The following is a 25,589-nucleotide window of genomic DNA, read 5'->3' as shown; positions in this document are numbered from 1 at the left end:
TCTGGCTTTCAGAAACACTAAAAGAAATCAAGAACAAAAAATGTGATTGTCAGTAATGGTTACTTTTTTTAACCAAGCACAGGGAAAAATTATGGAATCACCCTGTAAATTTTCATACCCAAAAATAACACCTGCATCAAATTAGATCTGCTCTTTAGTCTGCATCTAAAAAGGAGTGATCACACCTTGGAGAGCTGTTGCACCAAGTGGACTGACATGAATCATGGCTCCAACACGAGAGATGTCAATTGAAACAAAGGAGAGGATTATCAAACTCTTAAAAGAGGGTAAATCATCACCCAATGTTGCAAAAGATGTTGGTTGTTCACAGTCAGCTGTGTTTAAAATCTGGACCAGATACAAACAACATGGGAAGGTTGTTAAAGGCAAACATACTGGTAGACCAAAGAAGACATCAAAGCGTCAAGACCGGAAACTTAAAGCAATATGTCTCCAAAACAGGAAATGCACAACAGAACAAATGAGAACAAATGGGAGGAAACTGGAGTCAACGTCTGTGACCAAACTATAAGAAACCGCCCAAAGGAAATGGGATTTACATACAGAAAAGCTAAACGAAAGCCATCATTAACACCTAAAAAGAAAAAAACAAGGTTACAATGGGCTAAGGAAAAGCAATTGTGGACTGTGGATGACTGGATGAAAGTCATATTCAGTGATGAATAACGAATCTGCATTGGGCAAGGTGATGATGCTGGAACTTTTGTTTGGTGCCGTTCCAATGAGATTTATAAAGATGACCGCCTGAAGAGAACATGCAAATTTCCACAGTCATTGATGATATGGGGCTGCATGTCAGGTAAAGGCATCGGGGAGATGCCTGTCATTACATCATCAATAAATGCACAAGTTTATGTTGATATTTTGGACACTTTTCTTATCCCATCAATTGAAAGGATGTTTGGGGAAGATGAAATAATTTTTCAAGATGATAATGCATCCTGCCATAGAGCAAAAACTGTGCAAACACTCCTTGAAAAAAGACACATAAGGTCAATGTCATGGCCTGCAAATAGTCCGGATCTCAATCCAATTGAAATTTTTTTTTGCAAGTTGAAGAAAATGGTCCATGACAAGGCTCCAACCTGCAAAGCTGATCTGGCAACAGCAATCAGGGAAAGTTGGAGCCATATTGATGAAGAGTACTGTGTGACACTCATTAAGTCCATGCCTCAGAGACTGCAAGCTGTTATAAAAGCCAGAGGTGGTGCAACAAAATACTAGTGATGTTTTGGAGTGTTTGTTTGTTTTTCATGATTCCATATTTTTTTTCCTCAGAATTGAGTGACTCCATAATATTTCCCCTATGCTTGGTTAAAAAAAAGTAACCATTACGGACTACCACATTTTTTGTTTTTCATTTCTTTTAGTGTTTCTTAAAGCCAGAAAGTTGCCATTTGAAATGACTTTAGTTTTGTGCCATGTCTGTGATCTGCTTTTTTTCTACAAAATGAAACAAATGAATGAACATCCTCCAAGGCCGGTGATTCCATAATTTTTTTTATCAGGGGTTGTATATACAGACCGTTGGTCCACGTGTGTTTGTGCACTACCGCATTACCTTGCATTGGTCTGTGTGCTGTCTGCATACAGAATCACCCGAACACACTATACTTGGTCTGAACGAGCCCTAAATGTGTGATAAATGTAGGGCCTGCCTTTATGACCTGCACCCATCAACCTATTCCAACCCCGTCCAGCCCGATGGCTGCACAAGAGTTATTGGACAGGTCAATGAGATTGTGACGTCAGCCCAGATCACTGTGTTACTGTGTTTCTAGAACTCCCATACGCGGGATAAAGCGTTACTAAACGGGAGATTCACAGCAGACATGTCCTAAATGTCAATTATAGGAATACCCCTTTAACAGAGTGGAGTTGCAAATCTCGGCCCAGCCGGTGACCTGGAGTGGCGCTGCACAGGAAAAAGCCCAGAAGGACATTAATCCCTTTATTCTTGAAGATGTAGTGGTCAGATCCCCACATCTATCTTGCGTCTATCCAGGCGGCCCACACTCAGGAACAGCAAGTTCACGACTCCTTCCCCACATAACCAGGCAGAGTCAAGAGCATGGCTACTGTAGCAATAAAGGCAGCCATATTGGTTGCTATCCAGCTTTCTCAGAGACATATATAGTACATCACAAAAATGAGCACACCCCTCACATTTTAGAAAATATTTTTATTTTATTTTGTTCATGGGACAACACTGAAGATCTGACACTTTGATACAATGTAAAGTAGTCAGTGTACAGCTTGTTTATCAGTGTACATTTGGTGTGTCCTCTAAATAACTCGACACAGCCATTCAGGTCTTACCAGCTGTCAATAAAAGTGAGTACACCCCTTGGTGAAAATGGCCAAATTTTGCCCAATGTGTCACTATTTTGTGTGGCCACCATTATTTTCAAGCACTGCCTTGAATCTATTGGCATGGAGTTCACTAGAGCTTCATAGGTTGCCACTGAAATCCTCTTCCACCCCTCCATGACGACATCATGGAGCTGGTGCATGTTGGAGACCTTCACCTTCCATATGAGGATGCCCCACAGATACTCAATTGGGTTTAGGTCTGGACACATGCTTTGCCAGTTCAGCACCTTCACCATCATCAGTTTCTTTAGCAAGGCAGTGGTGGTCTTGGAGGTGTTTGGGGTCGTTATGTTGGAATACTGCCCTGCAGCCTAGGTTCCGAATCGAGGGAGATCATGCTCTGCATCAGTATGTCACAGTACATGTTGGTATTCATGGTTGCCACAGTGAACTGTGGCTTCCCACAGTTGGCAGCTCTCCTGCAACTCCAAACTATGACACTCCCACCACCATGCTTGACTGTAGGCAGGACACACTTGTTTTTGTACTCCTCACGTGGTTGCTGCTACACACGCTTGACACTATCTGAACCAAATCAGTTTATGTTGGTCTCATCAGACCACAGGACTTGGTTCCAGTAATCTATGTCCTCAGTCTGCTTGTCTTCAGCAAAGTGTTTGTGGACTTTCTTGTGCATCATCTTTAGAAGAGGCTTCCTTCTGGTAGGACAGCCATGCAGACCAATTTGATGCAGTGTGTGGCGTATGGTCAGAGCACTGACAGGCTGACCCCCACACCCCTTTACCCTCTGCAGCAATGATGACAGCATTCATACAGAGACAACCTCTGGATATTACACTGAGTACGTGCACTCAGCTTCTTTGGTTGGCCATGGCAAGGCCTGTTTTCAGTGGAACCTGTCTTGTTTCAACTGCTGTATGGTCTTGCCACCGTAACGCTGCAGCTCAGGTTCAGGGTGATGGCAAACTTCTTATAGCTTATGCCATCTTTATGTAGAGCAATGATTCTTTTTTTCAGATCCATGAGGAAAAAATCTGGTATGCTGAATTTCCAGTAACCAGTATGAGAGCGATAACACCAAATTTTAAACGAGACCTTGTAACAATAATGAGTCACAGGACACCGTGAGGAAAAATGGCCAATTGGGAACAATTTCGCTATTTTCACTTAGGGGTGTGCTCACTTTTTCTCCCAGCAGTTTAGACATTAAGGGCTGTGTGTTGCGTTAATTAGAGGCCACAACAAATTTACTGTTATACAAGTTGCACCCTGACTACTGTACATTGTATCACAGGGTCAGATCTTCAGTATTGTCCCATGAAAAAATCTAAAAATATTTACAAAAATGCGAGGGGTGTAGTCACTTTTGTGATATACTGTACCTATACATAACTTGTCTCGGACTATCCTAATTTATGATGACAGACTTGGCCCCTTGGTTTTGCGAGCGCTGATGAAATCTGTGTCCATTTGACAATACGGAGCGTGTTCCCAAACACCACCGAACACAGGACAGTGCGAGACTTCTGCACCCATCGCATACATCATTTTGTTCCGTACACGCAAAGATGGCAGCAAAAACAAAAAAACTACGACTACAGGATACAGACAGATGGCACCAGGAAGACATTATTTTTTTTACTGAAGGTTCGGAATCAAAGAGGTCAGGAAATTCCAGGAGATTCTTCTTACCTTGTGGTCAGCAACTCCTAAGAGGGAGAATGCAGTGTACAAGAAATGAGTAAGTGCACTGTCATGGTGTCCTTCAGCTAGATGAGTAACGTTAAGGGTTAAATTATAGGCTCTTAAGAAAGTGGGCATGTTCTGGTCATAGAGGTCACAGCAGATTGCATGTACCGCTGATGCCAAGACTGACCATACCGTCTATACCCACAGAGGAGCAGCTGTCTCCTCATCCCAAGCGGCTGGGTCTCCCAAATTATTTCCCAGGTGGAACCTTCATCCGGACAGAGACATAAACAAATACATCTTTCCATCAATTTGCACATTTTCCGATGGAAACACATTGCATGAACTATTGTGCCTTTCCAGTACTCCACATTATTAGAACAGTAAAGTTCTCACTTTGGAACTTTTGCCCAAATAAGTGACCGGACCTTTAGGTTTAAGCACAACTCCGGCGGTTTTGTATTCAGCGCTGGAGTGGCGCTTCTGATCTAAGGTCCCTGCCCATAGCCGTATACTCCCCCGCCACTGTCTTCACCTTTTATCGGCACCGTTCCATTCCGCAAAGCCATCATGTGACCGACTGCAACTTCTGACTGTCTGGAAGTAAGAAGTAACAATCACAAGCTATCAATGTCAATCTATGAACAGAATGACGCCCTCATAGACTTACATTGAAAAGTGACCTCCAGCTTACTCCATGAAACACTGGAGCGATCCGACAGGTCACAAACTGATGGAGATCGACGGTAGTGGCGGTGACAGAAGGTGAAGACGGCAGCGGGTTAGTATGAGATTAGGGGCAGAGAACTTAGATTAGAAGCACCACTCCAGCGCTGCAATAAACAAAGAAATGCTGGAGTGATGCTTTAAGTTTCCACAATGAGTGTTTCACTGTGCAACAAACGCAGCATCTTACAGTTTCAGCAAAATGAATGGGATTTATAGAAGGCTCATGCTCACCATGCTTTTCTTTTTTCTACCCTGCGTAAACTGACCTGCGGTGTTTTTGAAACACACAACAAGTCAATTTCTCTTGCGGGTACGCTGAACTTTATGTTCGGATAGAACAACAGCAAAGATAAAAAAAAAAGACATTTAAGGACAAAAGTTGCTGGCGCATCTTGATGCGTCATCATCCTGATTAACTCGAAGGGTTCATGAATTTCTAAAAGATGTCGCTTGCCCTAACTCGACGGGTTCATGAATTTCTAAAAGATGTCGCTTGCCCATACTCTAAGAGAGGGGGGACTGCACACACTGTAGATTTTCAGGATAGAGAGATAGAAAGTGTGAGGATGATAGAGGAACTCCAAAGGTGAACCGGCTGGACCGCGACAGCGAACCTTCCCAGAGCGAGTAGACCCAGAGACCCACCCCCTATACAGGGAGCGTTTGGGGCAGGCCCAAGGGAGACTACTGCCGCGGCAGCTAGTACCTAAAGAAGATGTCCAGAAAAGGGGTAACTAGGCTGGGGTACAGGAAAACGGACTGAGCAGAGGTGTAGGTAAAAACGGCAAGAACAAAAGGAGTATGGGACACAAGGACGGGAAAGGAAAGCTGATGGACGGCTGGAGAGACAAAGGCAAGGCAGCGAGGACGACCAGGAGACACAGGGAGAGTGGAACTGTAAAGGAAACAAAGGAGAGAGGTCAGGTGAGGAAAACCAGACAATGAGGCACACTAAGGGTAGCAAGCTACTGGAGCAGGCTGGAGGACGGGATGTCTGAAGGAGGTGGGGCCAGAGTCACATGTAGAATACAAATGATCAACAGGCACCGCTAGAAGGAAGAGGCAGGCGGATAAGGAAGGCGGTGGCATACCTTCCGGTTCAGAGTCCTCGAGGATCACAGTGGGGAGGCAAGAGCGCCCAGGATCAAGGAGGGACGAGTGCGCGCGAGCCGCAGAACCCAGTGCGCGCGCGTGACCGAGCAGAAGGAGGAGCCGGCCGTGCGAGAGGAGAAGCCCAAGGACGAGCAGGAACGCGCCGAGACGCCGCAGAACGGTGAGTATCACATATATTCATTAATATATGTGAGGTGAAATATGCTTCAAACAGGCAAGAAAAAGGTTTACCTCACAGAAAGCAGCAGCTGTGATCCCCTGCTGTCCTGCCTGTATACTCTCTTTTTCATCCTCCCTGGCCAGGAGCTGTGGTATGATCAGACCATGTTCCGGTACTGTAAGATTATCTCAGCACAGCAACATTTTTTTTTTTTTAATTGTGGAACTTATTTTTAATCAATGGTAAAGTATCAACCTTGGAATAAAGTGTACTTTGCTAGTGGGTCAGCCCCTTTATTATTCATAGATTTATGTTAATGCTCTGTAGATGGCACAATCTGTATGATAAATATAGGTATCATAATGCAGGTACTGCGTGTGCCTCACAAAAGTACCGTATATCACCTGTCCTCAAGAAGTGAAGGCACGAATGACGAGGTCTCACTAATCAAACTGCTACATGGGTACCATTAGATTCCGACACTCCAGAGGCATCACAAAAGGATACGGTGCTCAGCAATTTTAGCCATCAGATCATCATTGTCGAAGAGTAGTAAACATACAACAGCAATGATGAAAAATGCAGCACCCCGAGTCTGAGGAAATAGAAACACAAGTCAATAAACGTTAATATCACCAGCAGAAGACGCTGCAAAATACTAGACAGTCAAGATGAAAAGTGCTGTAAACAAAGCTTATAGTGCTACATACACCGGGTGAATTACATATTAAACATGTCAACAATTTTTTTAAGAAAATATAAATTCTAAAGGTGCTATTGACGTTAAATTCTCACCAGATGTCAGCAACAACCCATCCAATCCACACAGGCAAAGAAATCAAACTACAGAGGTCCATAAACTAGCTTATGTGTAATAATGAGAAAAAAAAATATTGAACACATTTACTGAAATTTATTCAATACTTTGTACAAAAGCCTTTGTTGGAGATGACAGCTTCAAGATGCCTCCTGTATGGGGAAACTAGTCACATGCATTGCTCAGTTGTGATTTTGGCGCATTCTTCCACACAAACACTCTTCAAATCTGGAAGGTCCCGTGTGCTCCTTCTATGAACTCTGAGCTTTAGTTCCTCCCATAAATTTTCTGTTGGATTTAGGTCCAGTGATTGGCTGGGCCATACTAGCAGCTTAATTTTCCTTTCTCTGAAACCAATTGGGAGTTTCCTTGGCTGTGTTCTTGGCATAATAGTGTTGCTGAAAAGTCCACCCTAATTTCATCTTCACCATCCTGGTAGATGGCAGAAGATTCAAGTAGAAGAATGTCTCAGTACATTTGTCCATTCATCCTACCTTCAATTATATGAAGTTGGCCTGTGACATATCCACACCACGATGTTCCCACCTCCAAACTTCACTGTTGGTATGGTGTTTTGGGGGTGATATGCAGACCTTTTGGACTCCAAACTTGGTGTGTAATATGGCATCCAAATGAGTTCAATTTTTGTCTTATCTAACCAGTCTGTATTCTCCCAGTATTTCACAGGCTTGTCTAAATGTTGATGAGCAAACTGTAAACGTGCTTGAACATACTTTTTGTTCAGCAATGGAGTCTTGCGTGGTCAGCATGCATACAGACCACGGAGGATGTGTGCATTGCTTATAGTTTTCTTTTAAATAATTGTACCTGCTAACTCCAGGTCTTTCTGTAGCTGTGCATTGGTGGTTCTTGGCTCTTGAACAACTCTTCTCATAATTATTTTCACTCCTGTCCGAAATCTTGGCCAGTCTTGGCCGGTTCATGGTTAAATTATATTCTTTTCACTTCCTCATTACTGCCCCAATAGTGCTCACTGGAACCTTCAGTAAATTAGAAATTCTTCTGTAACCAATGCCATCAATGTTTTGCAACAATAAGGTTGCGAAGGTCTTGAGACAGCCCACTGATTTTACCTATCAAGATGTTTTTTGTGTGGCACCTTGTTAATAAGGGACCTTTTTACAGGCCATCAGTTGACCCAGCTGATATTTTCCACTAAGTGGCAGGATTGTTTACTAATTACTGATAGATTTCAGCATCATGACTATCCATGGCTTTTTGTACTTCATGTGTTCAATACGTTTTCCCTGTGTCATTTCTCATTAGGGTTCGCTCACACTAGCGTATTAAAAAAAAATAAATAAATAAATAAAAAGGTCCCATTGTCATCTAGAAGAACGGGATGATTTTTATTCCCACTTGTCATCTGTGTGCTGTCTGTATGCAATCTGCTTTTTTTTTTTATTGTCAGCAGTTAGTAACCTTTTACAGGACCATTTACAGAATTGTAATGTGTCCGTAAATATTGGATGCTGTACTGATGGTCCGTATGACATTCAATTTTTCTCTCGCACCCATCTGATTTCGAAGTGAAATCACAGCATGCTGCAATTTTTTCTCATATCAAATACAGCTGAGAAAAAAAACAAGCAGATCTGCAAGGCCTCATTGAATAACATTGGTCTGAGAGCAATCCGATTTTTTACTTGAGTTTTCGGAGCATGCTCGAGTCTCAACAGAGTACTTGAATGCGATGCTCGAATCCCTGCCCCGCATGTTTTGTGGATGTAATACAGCCAATAAACATGGCTACAGTTTAATAGTGTATGGCAGGCAATCCCTGCATCTTTCTTTAAACCACACAACATGCAGGGCATGGATCTGAGCACCGGCAATACTTGGTTGAGACTCGAGCATGCTCGGAAAACTCGAGTAACGAGCACACTCGCTCATCACTACTCTCTAGCTATCCTACATGCACCTCTCACTGAAATTTTGCTTGGTCTTCCCTACCTTATCTTGAACTCCACTGTTCCACTGCTATTTCTTAATTACATTTCGAACTGAGGAAATGGAAACATGAAAATGCTTTGCTATCTTCTTATAGCCTTCTCCTGCTTTGTGGGCCTCCGCCATTTTCTTTTTCTGAGTACTAGGCAGCTGCTTAGAAGAACCCATGGCTGATGTCTTTTGGCACAAGATTAGTGGAGGCTGGGTTTTTAAAAAGGGAAATTTGCATCACTGGACCTTTCCTAATGATGAAAGTGAACAAGCCATAACCTTAACCCCTTTCTGCCATTGGACGTACTATTCCGTCCATGTGGGGTGGGCCCTAATTCCCAAGGACGGAACAGTACGTCCAGCACGATCGGTCGCGCTCATGGGGGGAGCGCGGCCGAGTGTCAGCTGCCTATCGCAGCTGACATCCGGCACTATGTGCCAGGAGCGGTCACGGACCGCCCCCGGCACATTAACCCCCGGCACACTGCGATCAAACATGATCGAGGTGTGCCGGCGGTACAGGGAAGCATCGCGCAGGGAGGGGGCTCCCTGCGTGCTTCCCTGAGACCCCCGGAGCAACGCGATGTGATCGCGTTGCTGCGAGGGTCTCTTACCTCCTATCCCTGCAGGCCCTGGATCCAAAATGGCCGCGGGGCTGCATCCGGGTCCTGCAGGGATTACTTCCGGGTGCAGACCAGGCTCTGGTAAGCCTGCAGCACTGGAACTCAGATCGGTGCTGTGCAAACTGTCAGATCAGCGATCTGTGATGTCCCCCCCTGGGACAAAGTGAAATAGTAAAAAAAAAAAAATTCCCACATGTGTAAGAAAAAAAAAATTCCTAAATTAAGAAAAAAAATATATATATTATTCCCATAAATACATTTCTATATCTAAATAAAAAAATAATCAAACAATAAAAGTACACATATTTAGTATCGCCACGTCCGTAACGACCCCACCTATAAAACTATATTACTAGTTAACCCCTTCAGTGAACACCATAGGAGAAAAAAAAAAAAAAACGAGGCAAAAAACAACGCTTTATTTTCATACCGCCAAACAAAAAGTGGAATAACACGCAATCAAAAATACGGATATAAATAACCATGGTACCACTGCAAACGTCATCTTGTCCCGCAAAAAACGAGCCGCCATACAGCATCATCAGTGAAAAAATAAAAAAAGTTATAGTCCTCAGAATAAAGCGATGCCAAAATAATTATTTTTTCTATAAAATAGTTTTTATCGTATAAAAGCGCCAAAATATAAAAAAAGATATAAATGAGGTATCGCTGTAATCGTACTGACCCGAAGAATAAAACTGCTTTATCAATTTTACCAAACGTGGAACGGTATAAACGCCTCCCCCAAAAGAAATTCATGAATAGCTGGTTTTTGGTCATTCTGCCTCACAAAAATCGGAATAAAAAGCGATCAAAAAATCTCCCGTGCCCGAACATGTTACCAATAAAAACGTCATCTCGTCCCGCAAAAAACAAGACCTCACATGACTCTGTGAACTCAAATATGGAAAAATTATAGCTCTCAAAATGTGGTAACGCAAAAAATATTTTTTGCAATAAAAAGCGTCTTTCAGTGTGTGACGGCTGCCAATCATAAAAATCCGCTAAAAAACCCGCTATAAAAGTAAATCAAACCCCCCTTCATCACCCGCTTAATTAGGGAAAAATAAAAAAAATTAAAAAATGTATTTATTTCCATTTTCCCGCTAGGGTTAGGGCTAGGGTTAGGGTTGGGGCTAAAGTTAGGGTTTGGATTATATTTACGGTTGGGAATAGGGTTGGGATTAGGGGTGTGTCTGGGTTAGGGGTGTGTCTGGGTTAGGGGTGTGTCTGGGTTAGGGGTGTGGTTAGGGTTACCGTTGGGATTAGGGGTGTGTTTGGATTAGGGTTTCAATTATAATTGGGTGGTTTTCACTGTTTAGGCACATCAGGGGCTCTCCAAACGCGACATGTCGTCCGATCTCAATTTCAGCCAATTCTGTGTTGCAAAAGTAAAACAGTGCTCCTTCCCTTCCGAGCTCTCCCGTGTGCCCAAACAGGGGTTTACCCCCAAGATATGGGGTATCAGCGTACTTGGAACACATTGGAGAACAACTTTTGAGGTCCAATTTCTCCTGTTACCCTTGGGAAAATACAAAACTGGGGGCTAAAAAATAATTTTTGTGGGAAAAAATTTTTGTTTTATTTTTACGGCTCTGCATTATAAACTTCTGTGAAGCACTTGGTGGGTCAAAGTACTCACCACACCTCTAGATAAGTTCCTTAGGGGGTCTACTTTCCAAAATGGTGTCACTTGTGGGGGGTTTCAATGTTTAGGCACATTAGTGGCTCTCCAAACGCAACATGGCGTCCCATCTCAATTCCTGTCAATTTTGCATTGAAAAGTCAAACGGCGCTCCTTCCCTTCCGAGCTCTGCCATGGGCCCAAACAGTGGTTTACCCCCACATATGGGGTATCAGCGTACTCAGGACAAATTGTACAACATCTTTTGGGGTCCATTTTCTCCTGTTACCCTTGGTAAAATAAAACAAATTGGAGCTGAATTAAATTTTGTGTGAAAAAAAGTTAAATGTTCATTTTCATTTAAACATTCCAAAAATTCCTGTGAAACACCTGAAGGGTTAATAAATTTCTTGAATGTGGTTTTGAGCACCTTGAGGGGTGCAGTTTTTAGAATGGTGTCACACTTGGGTATTTTCTATCATATAGACCCCTCAAAATGACTTCAAATGAGATGTGGTCCCTAAAAAAAAATGGTGTTGTAAAAATGAGAAATTGCTGGTGAACTTTTAACCCTTATAACTCCCTAACAAAAAAAAATTTGGGTTCCAAAATTGTGCTGATGTAAAGTAGACATATGGGAAATGTTACTTATTAAGTATTTTGTGTGACATATCTCTGTGATTTAATTGCACAAAAATTCAAATCATGAAGTACAATATGTCACGAGAAAACAATGTCAGAATCACCGGGATCCATTGAAGCGTTCCAGAGTTATAACCTCAAAGGGACAGTGGTCAGAATTGTAAAAATTGGCCTGGTCATTAACGTGCAAACCACCCTTGGGGGTGAAGGGGTTAATAAGTTAATTAAAGTCTGAAAATTTGGTCAGTTATCTGAGCACACAAATCTCTGAAAGGTGCCCAAACATTTGCATGTGTCCATTTTCTTTTTTGTCATTTTTAAAATGTGAAAAATGACATTTATTTTTGCCCAAAATACAAAGGAAATGTGCGATCTTTAACTTGACGCCTATTAGAGATAAGTAAGTTGAAGATGAAATTACTGTAACTGTTCACAATGACAGTAATTTTGACCAGGCCACTGTAGAAAAAACAGAATCTATTTTCAGGATCTTATTTTTCCTCATCGCATTTTAGTATGTATTCTAAAAGGAAAAAAAATATATATACTTTTTGCATGAGTGGAACAAGAAAGGAGAGGGAGACAGATGGAGGGAGAGAAGAGGGAGATGGCCGGAGGTAGAGAATGAGCACAAGACAATTTCAAGTAGTCAGTACCGTATTTTTCGGACTACAAGACGCACTTTTTCCCCCCCAAAAAAGGGGGGAAAATGGGGGGTGCGTCTAATAGTCGCAATGCAGGCTTACCGTGGCGGAGGAGGTGCGGGGGCAGAGGTGCGGGGATGAGAAGGCGCAGTGAGCGGGGTCCCTTTCCCCGGTGAGGTGATGCAGCAGCCCGGTAATGCAGCAGAGCCGGGTGAATCCTGTTGTTACCAGTGGTGGCGGCCATCATCCTGAGGCCGCGCGTGCGCAGATGGAGCGCTCTGCTGCCCGGGGCTTCAGGAAAATGGCCACGGGATGCCGCGCGTGCGCAGATGGGGATCGCGGCGGCCATTTTCCTGAAGCCGAGATGCGAACGCAGAGCGCTCCATCTGCGCACGGGCGGCCTCAGGAAGATGGCCGCCACCACCGGTAACAACAGGATTCACCCGGCTCTGCTGCATTACCGGGCTGCTGCATCACCTCACCGGGGAAAGGGACCCCTCTCACGCCATACCTCTCACTGCTCCTCCTCATCCCAGCACCTGTGCCGGTAACCACTGCTGCAACCCTCCCATGGACACCAGGCCGTGGCGTCGCCCACCTAAGCAGGAAGGGACCCTGCTCAGGTGCACGCCGTACCGCATCACCCCACCTCTGCCGACACCATGCCTCTTGTGACCCTGCTCTGCCACCGCCAGCCCTCAGGTAAGATACTGTAAATTCGGACAATAAGGGCTTGTTTCCACTTGCGAGAAACACGTCCGTGTCTTGCATGTGGAAACCAAGCTGTGGCGCCGGCACTTGGGAGCGGAGCGTGCGGCCACATAGGAACACATGGAGTTGCACAGCTCCGCTCCAAAGTGCCGGCGCCAGAGCTTGGTTTCCACATGCGAGACACGGACGTGCTTCTCGCAAGTGGAAACAAGCCCTAAGACGGACCCCCATCTTATAAAAAAATCTTTTTTTCTGCAATTTTCACCCCAAATTTGGGGTGCGCCTTATGGTCCGGTGCGTCTTATAGTCCGCGAAATACGGTATTCTATATTTACTTTGTAATATAAAAAACACAATGGAAAGAGGCGACAAAAAGATGTCACACACACTCACACTACCTTGGACGGTACTCCGCTGGAACCAGTGAAGAGCACGGTCAGCAACGTCACAACTACAATATCACTATGTTCAAAGAGCAGCAAAGTCCTAGAAAACAAAGAACATGAATCACAAAAGAGTAATCGACACTTATGCACATCACCAAGTAAGATACCAGAATATAAAAATTATATAAATGCCATCACTGCACTGAGAAATTAATAAACTTAACAACTAACTACTTGCACTTTTACCTTGATGACGGTCCATGGACATTTCAAGACAATAAGGCAGCAGAAGTTGACGTTCCCCCCTCAGTTACCAGTTTTATATATATACACCAATTAAAAATGCTTATTTTATCACATGATCATCTCATTTACCAGTGTAAGGCCTCAGACACACACTTCGGCCATTGAATTAATTGTTAAAGGGAATATGTCAGCAGATTTTTGCTATGTAATCTGAAGACAGCATGCTGTAGGGGTTAAAAGACAGATTTCAGCAATGCATCCCTTATCAAGCTTCAAGGTGTTGTTTGCTCGCAATGATTGTTTTAGCAACAGGAGCTTATCATTGCTGGGACACAGCAGCATGCTAGTACGACACACCCCCTCCTGTGATAGGCAGCTCACTGTCTATGGACTTTGTACATGGAGAGCCTGGTGTGGGCGGGGCTAGCTTTCTCAGCTCTACTTCTTGTAACATCTAAACACTCTAAGTTTACTGGGTGAAGCCATTGTAAGTGATACATCATTGGATTCAGCTTTTCTTTGCCTACATCAGTGACTATAGAAAACATTCCTAAACCGGCTACGTCCACACAAATCCATAATTCAGCCGCCGCAGAACATGTGGCAAAATCTTACCCATAGTTTGTTAAGGATTACCAGAACATATCACAGGGGTTGTATTTCTGAGAATTAGATTTTTCAACAGCTCATTCACTTTTGCTTGCAATAAAGAAAATCCACAGTGCAGAAATATGAGCACATGGCAGATTTTCTAAGTAAATAACTAACCCATAAACATAAGGAGAATATTACAGTTTAGGATGCCACGTTTTAAACCTTAGAGAAAAAAAACCCTTGTAAAAAGTTGTCCCCTCACTCTGACACATTTAGATTTGGCAGGAATTACATGCTGACCCATTCATTTAGATGGCCAACATATACCACATTTCACAGCTGGGAACATATATGGCTGGAGGAGAACTGCTGATCACTTCAGGCATGTGTTTGAAGACTTCCATTGAAGGAGAACTCGCCACCTTTCGTGGCAGCCTGTTCCACTCGATCACCCTTAGGGTATGTGCACACGTCAGGAATTCTTCAGGATTTTTTGCGTATTTCCCCGATAAAAACGCTATAATTCTGCATAAAAAAACGCATACATTATGCATCCTATCATTTAGAATGCATTCTGCATTTTTTGTGCAAATGTTGCGTTTTTTTCCGCAAAAAAACTGCATTCCGGAAAAAGAAGCGCATGTTCATTATTTTTGCGGATTTTTTGCGGATTTCCCATGAAATTGGAGTGTCAGGAAACAAAACGCAAAAATTCTGCAAAAAAAATGCACAAAAAAAAACGCGTAAAAAACGCACAAAAAAAAAAAAACCCCGCATGCGGATTTCTGGCAGAAATGTCCGGATTTTGTCAGGAAAATTTCTGCAAGAAATCCTGACGTGTGCACAAACCCTTACTGTCAAAAAGTATTTTTTCCTAATATTTCCTACATTTGTATGTTCTCCTTTTCAGTTTCATTCCACCACAGTGAGGAATAGGTTTTATTATTTTTATTTTTTTAAGAAAATTGCAATTACCTTAAAGGCCCACAAAGTGTAAGGCCAAAGAACCACAGGAGTGAGATAATGCAGCCAACGAAAGCATGTTTCACAATACTTATCCACTAGGGGGGAAAAAAAAAAAAAGAGAATAAGCAAGGGTTAATACAGTCATGCACAAATCCCTTTAACAGTTGATAGACTAGCTTGCAAGGGTTTGGCCACCTATCACCTTCTTCATGAAGTAAAAAGGACACAAAACTATAAAACCTCCATCAAATTTACATAATCAGGGAAACAAACTATTTCCACTGTAATTTAGTGATAAACGATCCGGCCCCTTAAGAGAGAAAGACTGGTATGGGGCTTTCCACTGTCTCACTATTTGGGAAGGCGAGAGAGACTCCCTGCTGAGCAGGAAGATACCAATGTGTTGGGGTGGTGTGGAACATCCATTACTTCATACTGGATGTGATTATACAAGAAGCAATATAAACTAGAATACTGTGTATTATGGAACTAGGAGAAGGAGGAAGCGGCTAAAAGGAGCGGAAACAAGTTAATCTGTCATCGCCTTCAGTATACAATAGTGGCAATCTGCTACAGCAGAGGTGTCAAACTGCATTCCTCGAGGGCCGCCAACAGGTCATGTTTTCAGGATTTCCTTAGCATTCCACAAGGTGCTGGAATCATTCTGTGCAGGTGATTAAATTATCACCTGTGCAATACAAGGAAATCCTGAAAACATGACCTGTTGGCGGCCCTCGAGGAATGCAGTTTGACACCTTTGTGCTACAGTACATAGTGACACAGATAACCCATTCAAGAAGCTTTTCCTCCACAAGAATATTAGCCAGTTTACAAGCAGCCATTTTCTTTTCTCCAACTAATAGATTAGCCTTTTCCCTGTAGTGTTCTCCTTCTGCAGGTGAACTATTTGGAAGCAGCTATGTCCTCATCTTGCAGATTAACCCTTTAGAAGCAGCCACATTCTCTCTTTATCTGAGCAGCATAATACACAGGGACGGCTTATTACATGACTGACAAATAGTGATATTCTGCATGAAGTAAAGTTCAGGCTTTTATTCAATTTGCGTTGTTTGCCAATCCGTTGTCTATTGGGATGCAGTAGAGAAATGATTCACCATATTTGTACTTTACTTTTAGAGAATTTTTGAGAAAAACAAGTGACTCGACTCTCCCATTGTATTCTATGGACAAACACATCAACAAAATGGCAAAATTCAGTCAGATTTGAGGACAAGGCCCCACATACTGTTCAGATGACGTACAAGATCAGCTCCCCTTCACATTTGGTATCTCCCAGAGAAGAGAATCTCACCAGGTTCTGCATTGACTCTGGCAAAGTAAAACCTGCACCCCTATAATATGGAGCGAAATCATCTGATTTGCTAATGACATGTGTTTGAGATAAGACTTATACTGTCAGTGACAATCACTTTATAGGTTTCTCTCAGAAATTATAAGTCTCCTTTAAGGGGAGTCAGTCAACCCTAAATTGCATTTTAAACTAGGTACATATCCTTATGGGGGATTTATTTCCTATAAAAAAAAAATGTTTTTATTTGCAGCTTGCTTATTTGTGCAAAAGACCACCTTATTTATATATGCAAATGATGGGGTTTGGTGCACTCTTGGCATGCTCGGCAGCTCAGCTGTAGCACCCTAGTTTCGTTGGCCACAATCTTTAACACAAGTTTTGTGTAGACTTACCATTATATAAGTATTACAGTCTCCTCCTGTACTTACAAGTGCAGCTTTCCTCAGATACTGCTCGGCTCTCCTGTCCACACAATGGCTGCTGGTGGAGCAGCCAGTGTCCAGACCTGTCCACCAGTCTCATCCAACTGAAAAAGCGCTCCCATGGGAAAAACTGCTTTTATATTGGAGAAGGCGACTGGACCAACCTGTTCAGAGGCTCCACAGCCAGCAGTCACACTATGGACATGATACAAAACAACACTAATGAGTGCTGGAGAAGAACCTGGCATACTTATATAATACTAAGTGAAAATAAAAAAATAATAATAATAAAAAAAAAAATCATGCTCCCACCACATCTGTTAAAATAAATAAATAAATAAATAAAAAGTAAAGCAGCCAAAAATGTTTTTAAGGTCAATTGAGCTAGTTGCAAGTAAACTAAAACAATGCTTTTTCTCAGGGATAAATATCCCATGACAAAGTACGTTGTGCGAAACGCGCGTCGGGAGTAGTGGACATCTGCATTCCCTTGTTCCCATCCTTCTGGTATATATTTTGCCTTTGATCACTCTGATGGCCTATTTGTGTGGCTCACTGGATGTATTTATCTTAAGTGTATTCATTTACTTGGTGCTTCAGTTCTTTTGATTATGTAGTTGTACTGTTTATTGATTCCTTTCCTCAATCAAGCCTGCCAGGACTGTATACTCTTGGGCTATGTTCATATTGCAGTTTAGGGTACCACCAGTGGCTCCATTGGGGCTTACGTCTTAAAAAAAAAAAAAAAATGGAAAATGGGTTTTGGACATTTGTGTTGATTGGGTCAGTGACTTTAATGATGTAGAATTAGACACACTGACATCTGTCGGCAGCATCCACCTGTTTTAAGAGTGCACCAAAGCACAGCAGAAAACGTGCATGCTCCAAATAAATGGAAACTGCTGAAAATTATGTCTGACAGAGCACTATGGGTCTGTCCGCACCATTTGTCCCATCAGCGCAAATGCTGTTTTACGCTGCATTTTTTCAGGCCAACACACGTTTTTGGTGAAGAAATATTTGCAGCAAATCCTTAAAATATGCACATATCCAAAGAGTATACAGTCCTGGCAGGCTTGATTGTGGAAAGGTATCAACTGTGTAGTGGCCGCGGCCGAGTACTGCAGATCCAGTGCCATTCATTCAGATAACACTGACGTGCAGGACAGGGCCGATGCCACTACACCGATGTCAGGGCTTTACTGTTCAGCTCTGCATCTGCCAACATCCCGCCGCCGGCACCAGGACAGCTGATCAGAGGGGGCATCCTGTGCATGGGTGACAAATTATTATAGGTCATCAATATAAAAGGAGGAACCCTTTAATAAAATGTAGTTTGTGTTGTGAAACCTGGTGGCCATTCACTTTGTGTGGAAATCATGGCCTTTCCTCCTTAGTGAAGTCGCATTGATCACGTTCCTGAAACGTTATATATTCTACTGGGATAACATGGAGAACTCACTTGGCGTCTTGTAACCGTCTTCCCAGAAGAAAATGGTTTTTGAAACAAAACCATAAAAATTGCACACCTGCAGAAAGCAAAGACCAACATGAGAGCAAAATACTAGTGTACAAGCTATGGCTATAGGATAAAACAAGAGAACTACTCAGTCCGACAGTAAGGTCAGATACATATATCGATGGCTCAGTGGTTAGCACTACAGCCTTGCAGCGCTGGAGTCCGGGTTCAAACCCCACCAAGGACAACATCTGCAAGGAGTTTGTATGTTCTCTCCGTGCTTGGGTGGGTTTCTCCGGTTTCCTCCCACATTCCAAAGACATACTGATAGGGAATGTAGATTGTGAGCCCCATCGGGGACAGCGATGATAATGTGTGCAAACTGTAAAGCGCTGCGGAATATGTTAGCGCTATATAAAAACAAAGATTATTATATATTATACACATATATTAGACGTTTCATTTCCCAAAGAAGATTATCCAAAAAACACAACTGCAGCCATGAGATCATCCTGGAGTCAGATCAAGCAAAACAGGTTATTCAGTGACTGCATATATTACTCATTACATGAAAATTATTAACCCCTTAAAGGGAGTCTGTCAGTAGGATCAACCCTTCTAAGCAGTCTATATGTGCATGTAGGTCATAGGAAGCTGAATAAAATGATACCTTAATACCTGTGATCTGACGTCTTATACCAGCCCTGCAGAGAGTGCAGCCTGTCAGTCATTACATGTCTCACACTGGTAACTGCCCTTTCATTTAAAATAATCTCTGGAGGCAGGTTCTCAGGGAGATCTATATCTGGCTCATAGATCATAAGAGCTCATTTACATATTAAGAAAAACATGGATTTCTTTGGAGAAGACATCAGATCGCAGCTATCAAGGTGCCATCTTATTCAGCTTTCTATAACCTGGTTGTCCATATAGACAGCTTAGGAGGGATGATCCCACTGACAGATTCCCTTGAAGGACCCAGGGATTTTTTTTTTTTCTTGTGAATTGGTTCCTCCCTGTTCTCAGGTACTGCAGCTCAGATCACATTTACTTCAATGACACTTGAGCTGCGGTACAACAGAACAGCCACAAACCAGGCCTGTGCTGATCTTACACCGAGTACCTCCATCTGTCACAAGTCCTGGTCACATCTGATGACTCCGGACATTCACCAATCTGATACTGATGACCATCCTATGGAGTCTAAGTTCTTAAAAATACATTTTAACCGTAGTGTAACAATGGCAGTGGACAGTATTTGCATTGAGGCTCCGTTCACATGAATGTATGAAAAGATAGTCCGAATTTTATCAAGAAAACTCTGACATCTTTTTCTCCTTTGTCATCCATGTGCAATGCGTTATTTAAGAAATTACAGCAGTTATTAGAAATTACAATATGAAATATAGTTCTCTATGACAAGGAATTGCAATGTGTTCATAAAACTCAGATGTTATAGTGCGGCTCCGTATGGAATCCATTTTTTTTTTATGCGCAATGCAGCAGAGACAGGTAGGACAGGTTTAAGTCCTAGGTCTGCAGGATTTGATTAGATGAACTTGCCTGGCTTTTTTTTTTTTTAACTAAGAACCAGAGCCTGTGTTCACTAGGTGTGGGAGTCTGCTGATGGAGCACAGTGGAGTGTGCTGAAGCTGGCGAGTGTCCAGCCAAAATGTGAGCTCTAGTTGACAGAGATATGTGCCCAGGTCGCTCTCTGAATGGAGACTGCATGGGTCAGCTAGGAAAGCTGAGCAGTTTGTGAGAGCTGCAGAGAACCGTGTGGAAACTGCAGCCGGTTCAGTGTGAACTATGCCTGGAGTTAAATCCTTCTGTTTGGTGCTGGAAATTGGGCTGAAGAGGATACCGGGACTGGTGGAATTGAGCCTCAGCTGTGTATGACGTTTGCTCTGGAAGAAAGGTCTAATCTGTTCGGGTGAGCCCGCGCTCACACATGGGACTGCTAAATGAACTGGTTAGGCCTCTTTCACACTTCAGTTGTTTGGCGTCAGTCTAAAACCGCCATTTTCCTCAAATAACGGATCCGTCATTTTTTGTGACGGATCCGTTATTTTCCCCATAGACTTGCATTAGCGACGGATTGTGACGGATGGTCGTCCGTTCCATCCGTCATGCGACGGATCCGTCAAAATTTGACGTACGTCATCTAGACATTGACGGTCATTGCAACGTTTTTTGTCTGCGTTGAAATGGCGGATCGCGACGGATCCGTCGCGTCCGTCATTCCATAGAATGGCCACCTATGGGCGACGGATCCGTCGCGACCGTCATTTCGGCGGATCCGTCGCCCCAATCCGTTTTTTCAATTGCGCATGCTCCAAATAGTATATACAACCCACAAGTAACTGATCCGTCAAAAAAACGGATCCGTTAGAACCGTTTTCTCAGCAATTGTGACGGATCCGTCATTATGGCGGAGCAGACTGACGCCAAACAACTGAAGTGTGAAAGAAGCCTTAGGTGTTGCGATACCTTTGTGCCCAGAAGAGGCTGTTTTGTTTTTTTTATTTTGAATCCCTGGGAGTTTTATGAGAATAATTAAACAGCACCAGTTTGGACAAAATGGCATTGCCTGTGTGAACGCTACCTAATAATGCCTGAGAGAGTGGTTCCCTACAGCATTCATAGACTTGAATGGCTAAATCTCATCTGACACAAGGAAGAAACTAGTGCATACTATGGATTTTTTTTTTCACATGTAGATCATTGGCACTGCTCCATTGAACAATACTGGCATGAGCGCTGTCAGATATTGTGTGAACGTGGTCTTACAAACAGCACAACGTTTGTCCTAGAAAGCTGTTGAATCTACGACTGTGTGAAGTTACATAAAGCCGCTTTACTTTGGATTCCTGCTCACAGATCGGAGGTAGTGCACTGACAGTAATCTAGGAGCCCCCAAGGAGCAGACAGGCGATGCACACCACCGACATGCAAAACTGACAGTTAAAGAGTAACCAAACTTCGCTTCTTTCCCCCATAAATCTATAAAACAAGCAACTGTGTGTATATATTTTATCAGAGAAATATTCTTCTCTCCTCACTTGTCAGTCACTTCTTCAATCCTGCACTAATCATTCATCCTCAAAAGCGAAGAGATAAAATTATACTGGCTGCCTATAAAAGTTGATGGGGAGGAGAGAGGAGCGAGAAGAATCTAGTGCGGCCATTTGTGACTAAAGCCAGCAAAGGTGAAAACTGCAAATAATTCAGGATTTAAGTCTTATAATAGCCAAAATTAGGCCTCATTCAGATGTACATTTTTCTCATGTACACAAAAAAAAAACGGTCAGGTGAGCGAGATAAGTTTTTCTTGTACGTGGAGGAAAAAAAAAAAAGTTTCTCCATATTCTCCTATGTGACAGAACGTGAAAATCAAACTGCATTTAGATGGCATCTGAGTGCGGTCCGATATTTTCATGGAAGCTGACTTGCATTGATGATTTTGATTGGACACTCGGATTGATATCAGAGACATCTCTGCGATTTTCTGCGCATCATAAAAAAAAAAAAAATCATGGACATATGAATGGCTCCATAGACTATCACAGGTACAAGCGCTGTCCGTGAAAACCACAGACGGTATGAAAAACGGACGACTGAATGAGGCCTAATTCCTCATGTACACACAATAACTTACTCTGAAAAGTCCCCTCAATGGACAGGCACAAAGTCCCTGGTGCCTGCAGTGCGGGCTATCCCCTGTGTGCACTGCCCTTCTCCACAGTTACACTACAGGGTAGAGGGACGCAGACGTACATGGCGACACGGCTACTTACCCCAATTTTAGTATAAAGATAAACTGTACAATATGGACGACTTTTAGTAGATCGTAGGACTCAAAAATACCAAGTGCCTTCAGGAACTTTATAAAGCAGAGAAGAACGATGTATCTTGTGAGTCTGCAAAACAGAAACAAGTCATGGAAGAAGATGGTAATGTGATAACCAGATGTATAATGGCACCGGACCCAGCGTCACAGCCATATGAGGGTGTGACCACACAACATTCTTGTCTCACATATCTTCTATTAGGCACTTGTCCCCCTGGAGCCCTCCGCTGCTTAGCACCTATCAGTATCGGAGGCCTATGTGGGTATCAACACCTAGAAGACAAAGCTGTGTGGTGGGGGTGTCCGTGCCAATAAAAGAGATTGGGTTATACATCAATATTTATACCCAATTTACTTGTAATATCCAAGTATCAGTGCGGTTTGGCAGCTCCACACCCCATGTGGGTGACGGGGAGAGGCTGCCCGGCTCATTTCAATAATTAAGTCAGAGAAGGGCATCTGGTTTGGCTACTAAAATGAGCCAGTTCCCTTTACACACACATTGGAGGGAACCTGGGACTGTACTGAAGATTGGGGGCACCTCTGATAATACGAGTATATAGCTCAGTTCTATATATTTATATTACATAGATACACACCCAAAATATATTTTCAACTGGACAACGCCTTTAAAGATTTCCAAATGCAACACCATGACCTCAATGTTGCTGCAGTATAGAGAAGAAGCTGAACGGAATGATTTGCAGGTTTGTTTAAAAAGGCTTTATTCATTTGTCAGTAATATTTGTATTGTATTTTATTCATTGAAATCCCTGGTGTTTCTGTAGACGAGTCCAGTGGGTGGTCCTACTAGTGACTGACCGTTATCTCTGCAAGCATGCAAACAAGGAAGGACCATAAATAGGACCATCCAATGAATAAAATAAAAAAAAAAAAAATAAAAAAAAAAATCAGTAAATAGTTTATTTTAAAAAAGGTATATTAATCTGATCAGCTCCTCCTGCAGATCTGATATGATGTTCCAGCCGTGTCAATGTCATATACATTACTCTCATGATCGTTACTGCCAATAACCGGCCTCAATCACGTGTCATACAAGCAACCAACACTGCCTGGGCCAGTGAATGGCTGCACTGATCATCAGGGCTACAGTGTTGGAACAGCAGGGGATTTAAAGGGACTCAGCACAGAATGACTGTTCAAAACAACAAACAAAAAAAGTACAGTCGCTTGGTGTATCATGTCATCGCCAAACATTTAAATACACCTTCCCACCTGCTTGTTGTCCATCAATCTCCACCTCCCTCCTCTTCTTTGATTGACAGCTCTGGCTTTACAGAGCCAGTGACGGGTGGAGATGGATGGAAACCAAGCAGGTGGGAAGATGTATATAAAGGATTGGCCGCGCCGTGAAGCACGGAGAGTCTGTTCTTGGTTTGCACAGTCATTCTGTGCTGACAGAGTCCCTTTAAAGGAAACCGGTCACCCCCAGAAAAGCTATTTACTTGAAGGTATAAGGCTATGTTCACACGGTGCGTTTTTTGGTGCGGATCCGGAGCGGAATTTCAGCTGCGGATCCGCATCCGTTTTCCATGTAGGTTACAGTACAATGTAACCCAATGGAAAACAAAATCCGCTGTGCCGACGATCCTTTTTTCCCCAGGAAAATCCGCGCGGATTTGCCTGCGGAAAAAAGAAGTACCATGTCAATTCTTTCTCCGGATTCCGCTGCGGGTTTCCAGCAGCACCAATAGGAAACTGCATTTGGAAACCCGCAGTGGAATCCGCAGAAGAAAAAGGATCAAAATCCGCAGCTAAAATCAGCGCTGAATTTTAGCTGCGGTTTTTCAAAACAGGACAGGAAAAAAAACTGATGAAAAAACTGAACGTGTGAACGTAGCCTAAGGCTACGTTCACACGTTCAGTTTTTTCATCAGTTTTTTTTCCTGTCCTGTTTTGAAAAACCGCAGCTAAAATTCAGCGCTGATTTTAGCTGCGGATTTTGATCCTTTTTCTTCTGCGGATTCCACTGCGGGTTTCCAAATGCAGTTTCCTATTGGTGCTGCTGGAAACCCGCAGCGGAATCCGGAGAAAGAATTGACATGGTACTTCTTTTTTCCGCAGGCAAATCCGCGCGGATTTTCCTGGGGAAAAAAGGATCGTCGGCACAGCGGATTTTGTTTTCCATTGGGTTACATTGTACTGTAACCTACATGGAAAACGGATGCGGATCCGCAGCTGAAATTCCGCTCCGGATCCGCACCAAAAAACGCACCGTGTGAACATAGCCTAATGGTAATCTGCAGGTACACAGCTTTAAGTCACATCTGGTTGGCTCCAGGAGGAAAGCACCTTATACTCCGTCTACAGCTGGGGCAGGGAGTGGATAGTCGCCCTCACTATACAGCGCTGTTATCACTCTGGCACTTTGATTGACATCCTGCTCTGAGGAGTGAAGTAAGTACACCGCATTCACTGGAAAGTGCCGCACACATTAGATTAATACTGTCTGATCTCACTGATATAAAAGAGTTTGGATGAACATCAAATGTGTATGGGAACCCCCGGCAGAGAGGAGAGAGGATCCGGCATGTCTGATTTCAGACTGTTGATCCTTTTGTTCCTTCTAAGTAAGAACCCCAGGAGCTCTGTAACTGAGCACACAACGGCCCTCCGCAGAGTCAGCTCTGCTGTGTAGGGTGGAGAAAGCTGCTGGTCGAATGAATGACCTAAAAACCATTTGGCTGACAGCAGACTACCATTAAAGCAGCAGGCAGCATTTCTGGAGAGCACAGGTTACCTTTAATGGTAAATAAAGGTTATTTATTTAAAACATTTCTTACTTTTTGGACACTTGCTTAAAATCCCAGACAACCCCATTAAAGGGATATTCCAAATGGAAGAAGGATCACCTATCCATAGGATGGGATATTGGAGAACTTTTACATGGTTGAGGTCCCATCGCCATAACTCACTAGGACAGGGCACTTTTACCTTGGAGGAATGGAGCAGCAGTGTAAATCCCCGACCCCTGCTACATTTCTTCTATATGGGGACATCCAAGAGCTGCACTCAATTTATTTCTGGCAACCCCATACAGAATGAGTGCAGCTGCGTCTGGGTATGTGCACTGCTGCTCTATTCTAAGAGATAGAAGTCCTAGCGGTGGGTGCAGCACCGGCAGTCGGACCACTATAAGGTCTAGAAGTTAATCACCTGTCCAGAAGATGGGTGGTAAGAAGTGGTGGTCCTCCATAACCGAATGCTGCAGGTGGAGGCCGTCAGGATGGTCAGTTTAAAGTATTTTTCAACCCAGGAAAACTC

General features: G+C 43.1%; 1 protein-coding gene across 1 annotated transcript in view; it reads right to left on the bottom strand.

Moving 5' to 3' along the window:
• The window catches only part of SLC30A5 (solute carrier family 30 member 5), a 39,056-nt gene that overhangs the window by 12,322 nt on the left and 1,145 nt on the right, over positions 1 to 25,589 (bottom strand). The window contains exons 2-7 of the mRNA XM_077286605.1: positions 22,252 to 22,374; positions 18,458 to 18,524; positions 15,271 to 15,356; positions 13,468 to 13,555; positions 6,554 to 6,641; positions 4,048 to 4,124 (exon numbers count right to left, since the gene is read on the bottom strand). Of these exons, the coding sequence (XP_077142720.1) occupies positions 4,048 to 4,124; positions 6,554 to 6,641; positions 13,468 to 13,555; positions 15,271 to 15,356; positions 18,458 to 18,524; positions 22,252 to 22,374 (529 nt within the window). The remainder of the gene's footprint in view (positions 1 to 4,047; positions 4,125 to 6,553; positions 6,642 to 13,467; positions 13,556 to 15,270; positions 15,357 to 18,457; positions 18,525 to 22,251; positions 22,375 to 25,589) is intronic.

Source organism: Ranitomeya variabilis, chromosome 1 (assembly GCF_051348905.1).
Source record: "Ranitomeya variabilis isolate aRanVar5 chromosome 1, aRanVar5.hap1, whole genome shotgun sequence".
In the NCBI taxonomy this organism is placed as follows: Eukaryota; Metazoa; Chordata; class Amphibia; order Anura; family Dendrobatidae; genus Ranitomeya; species Ranitomeya variabilis.
This window is presented reverse-complemented; position numbering and strand designations above follow the sequence as displayed.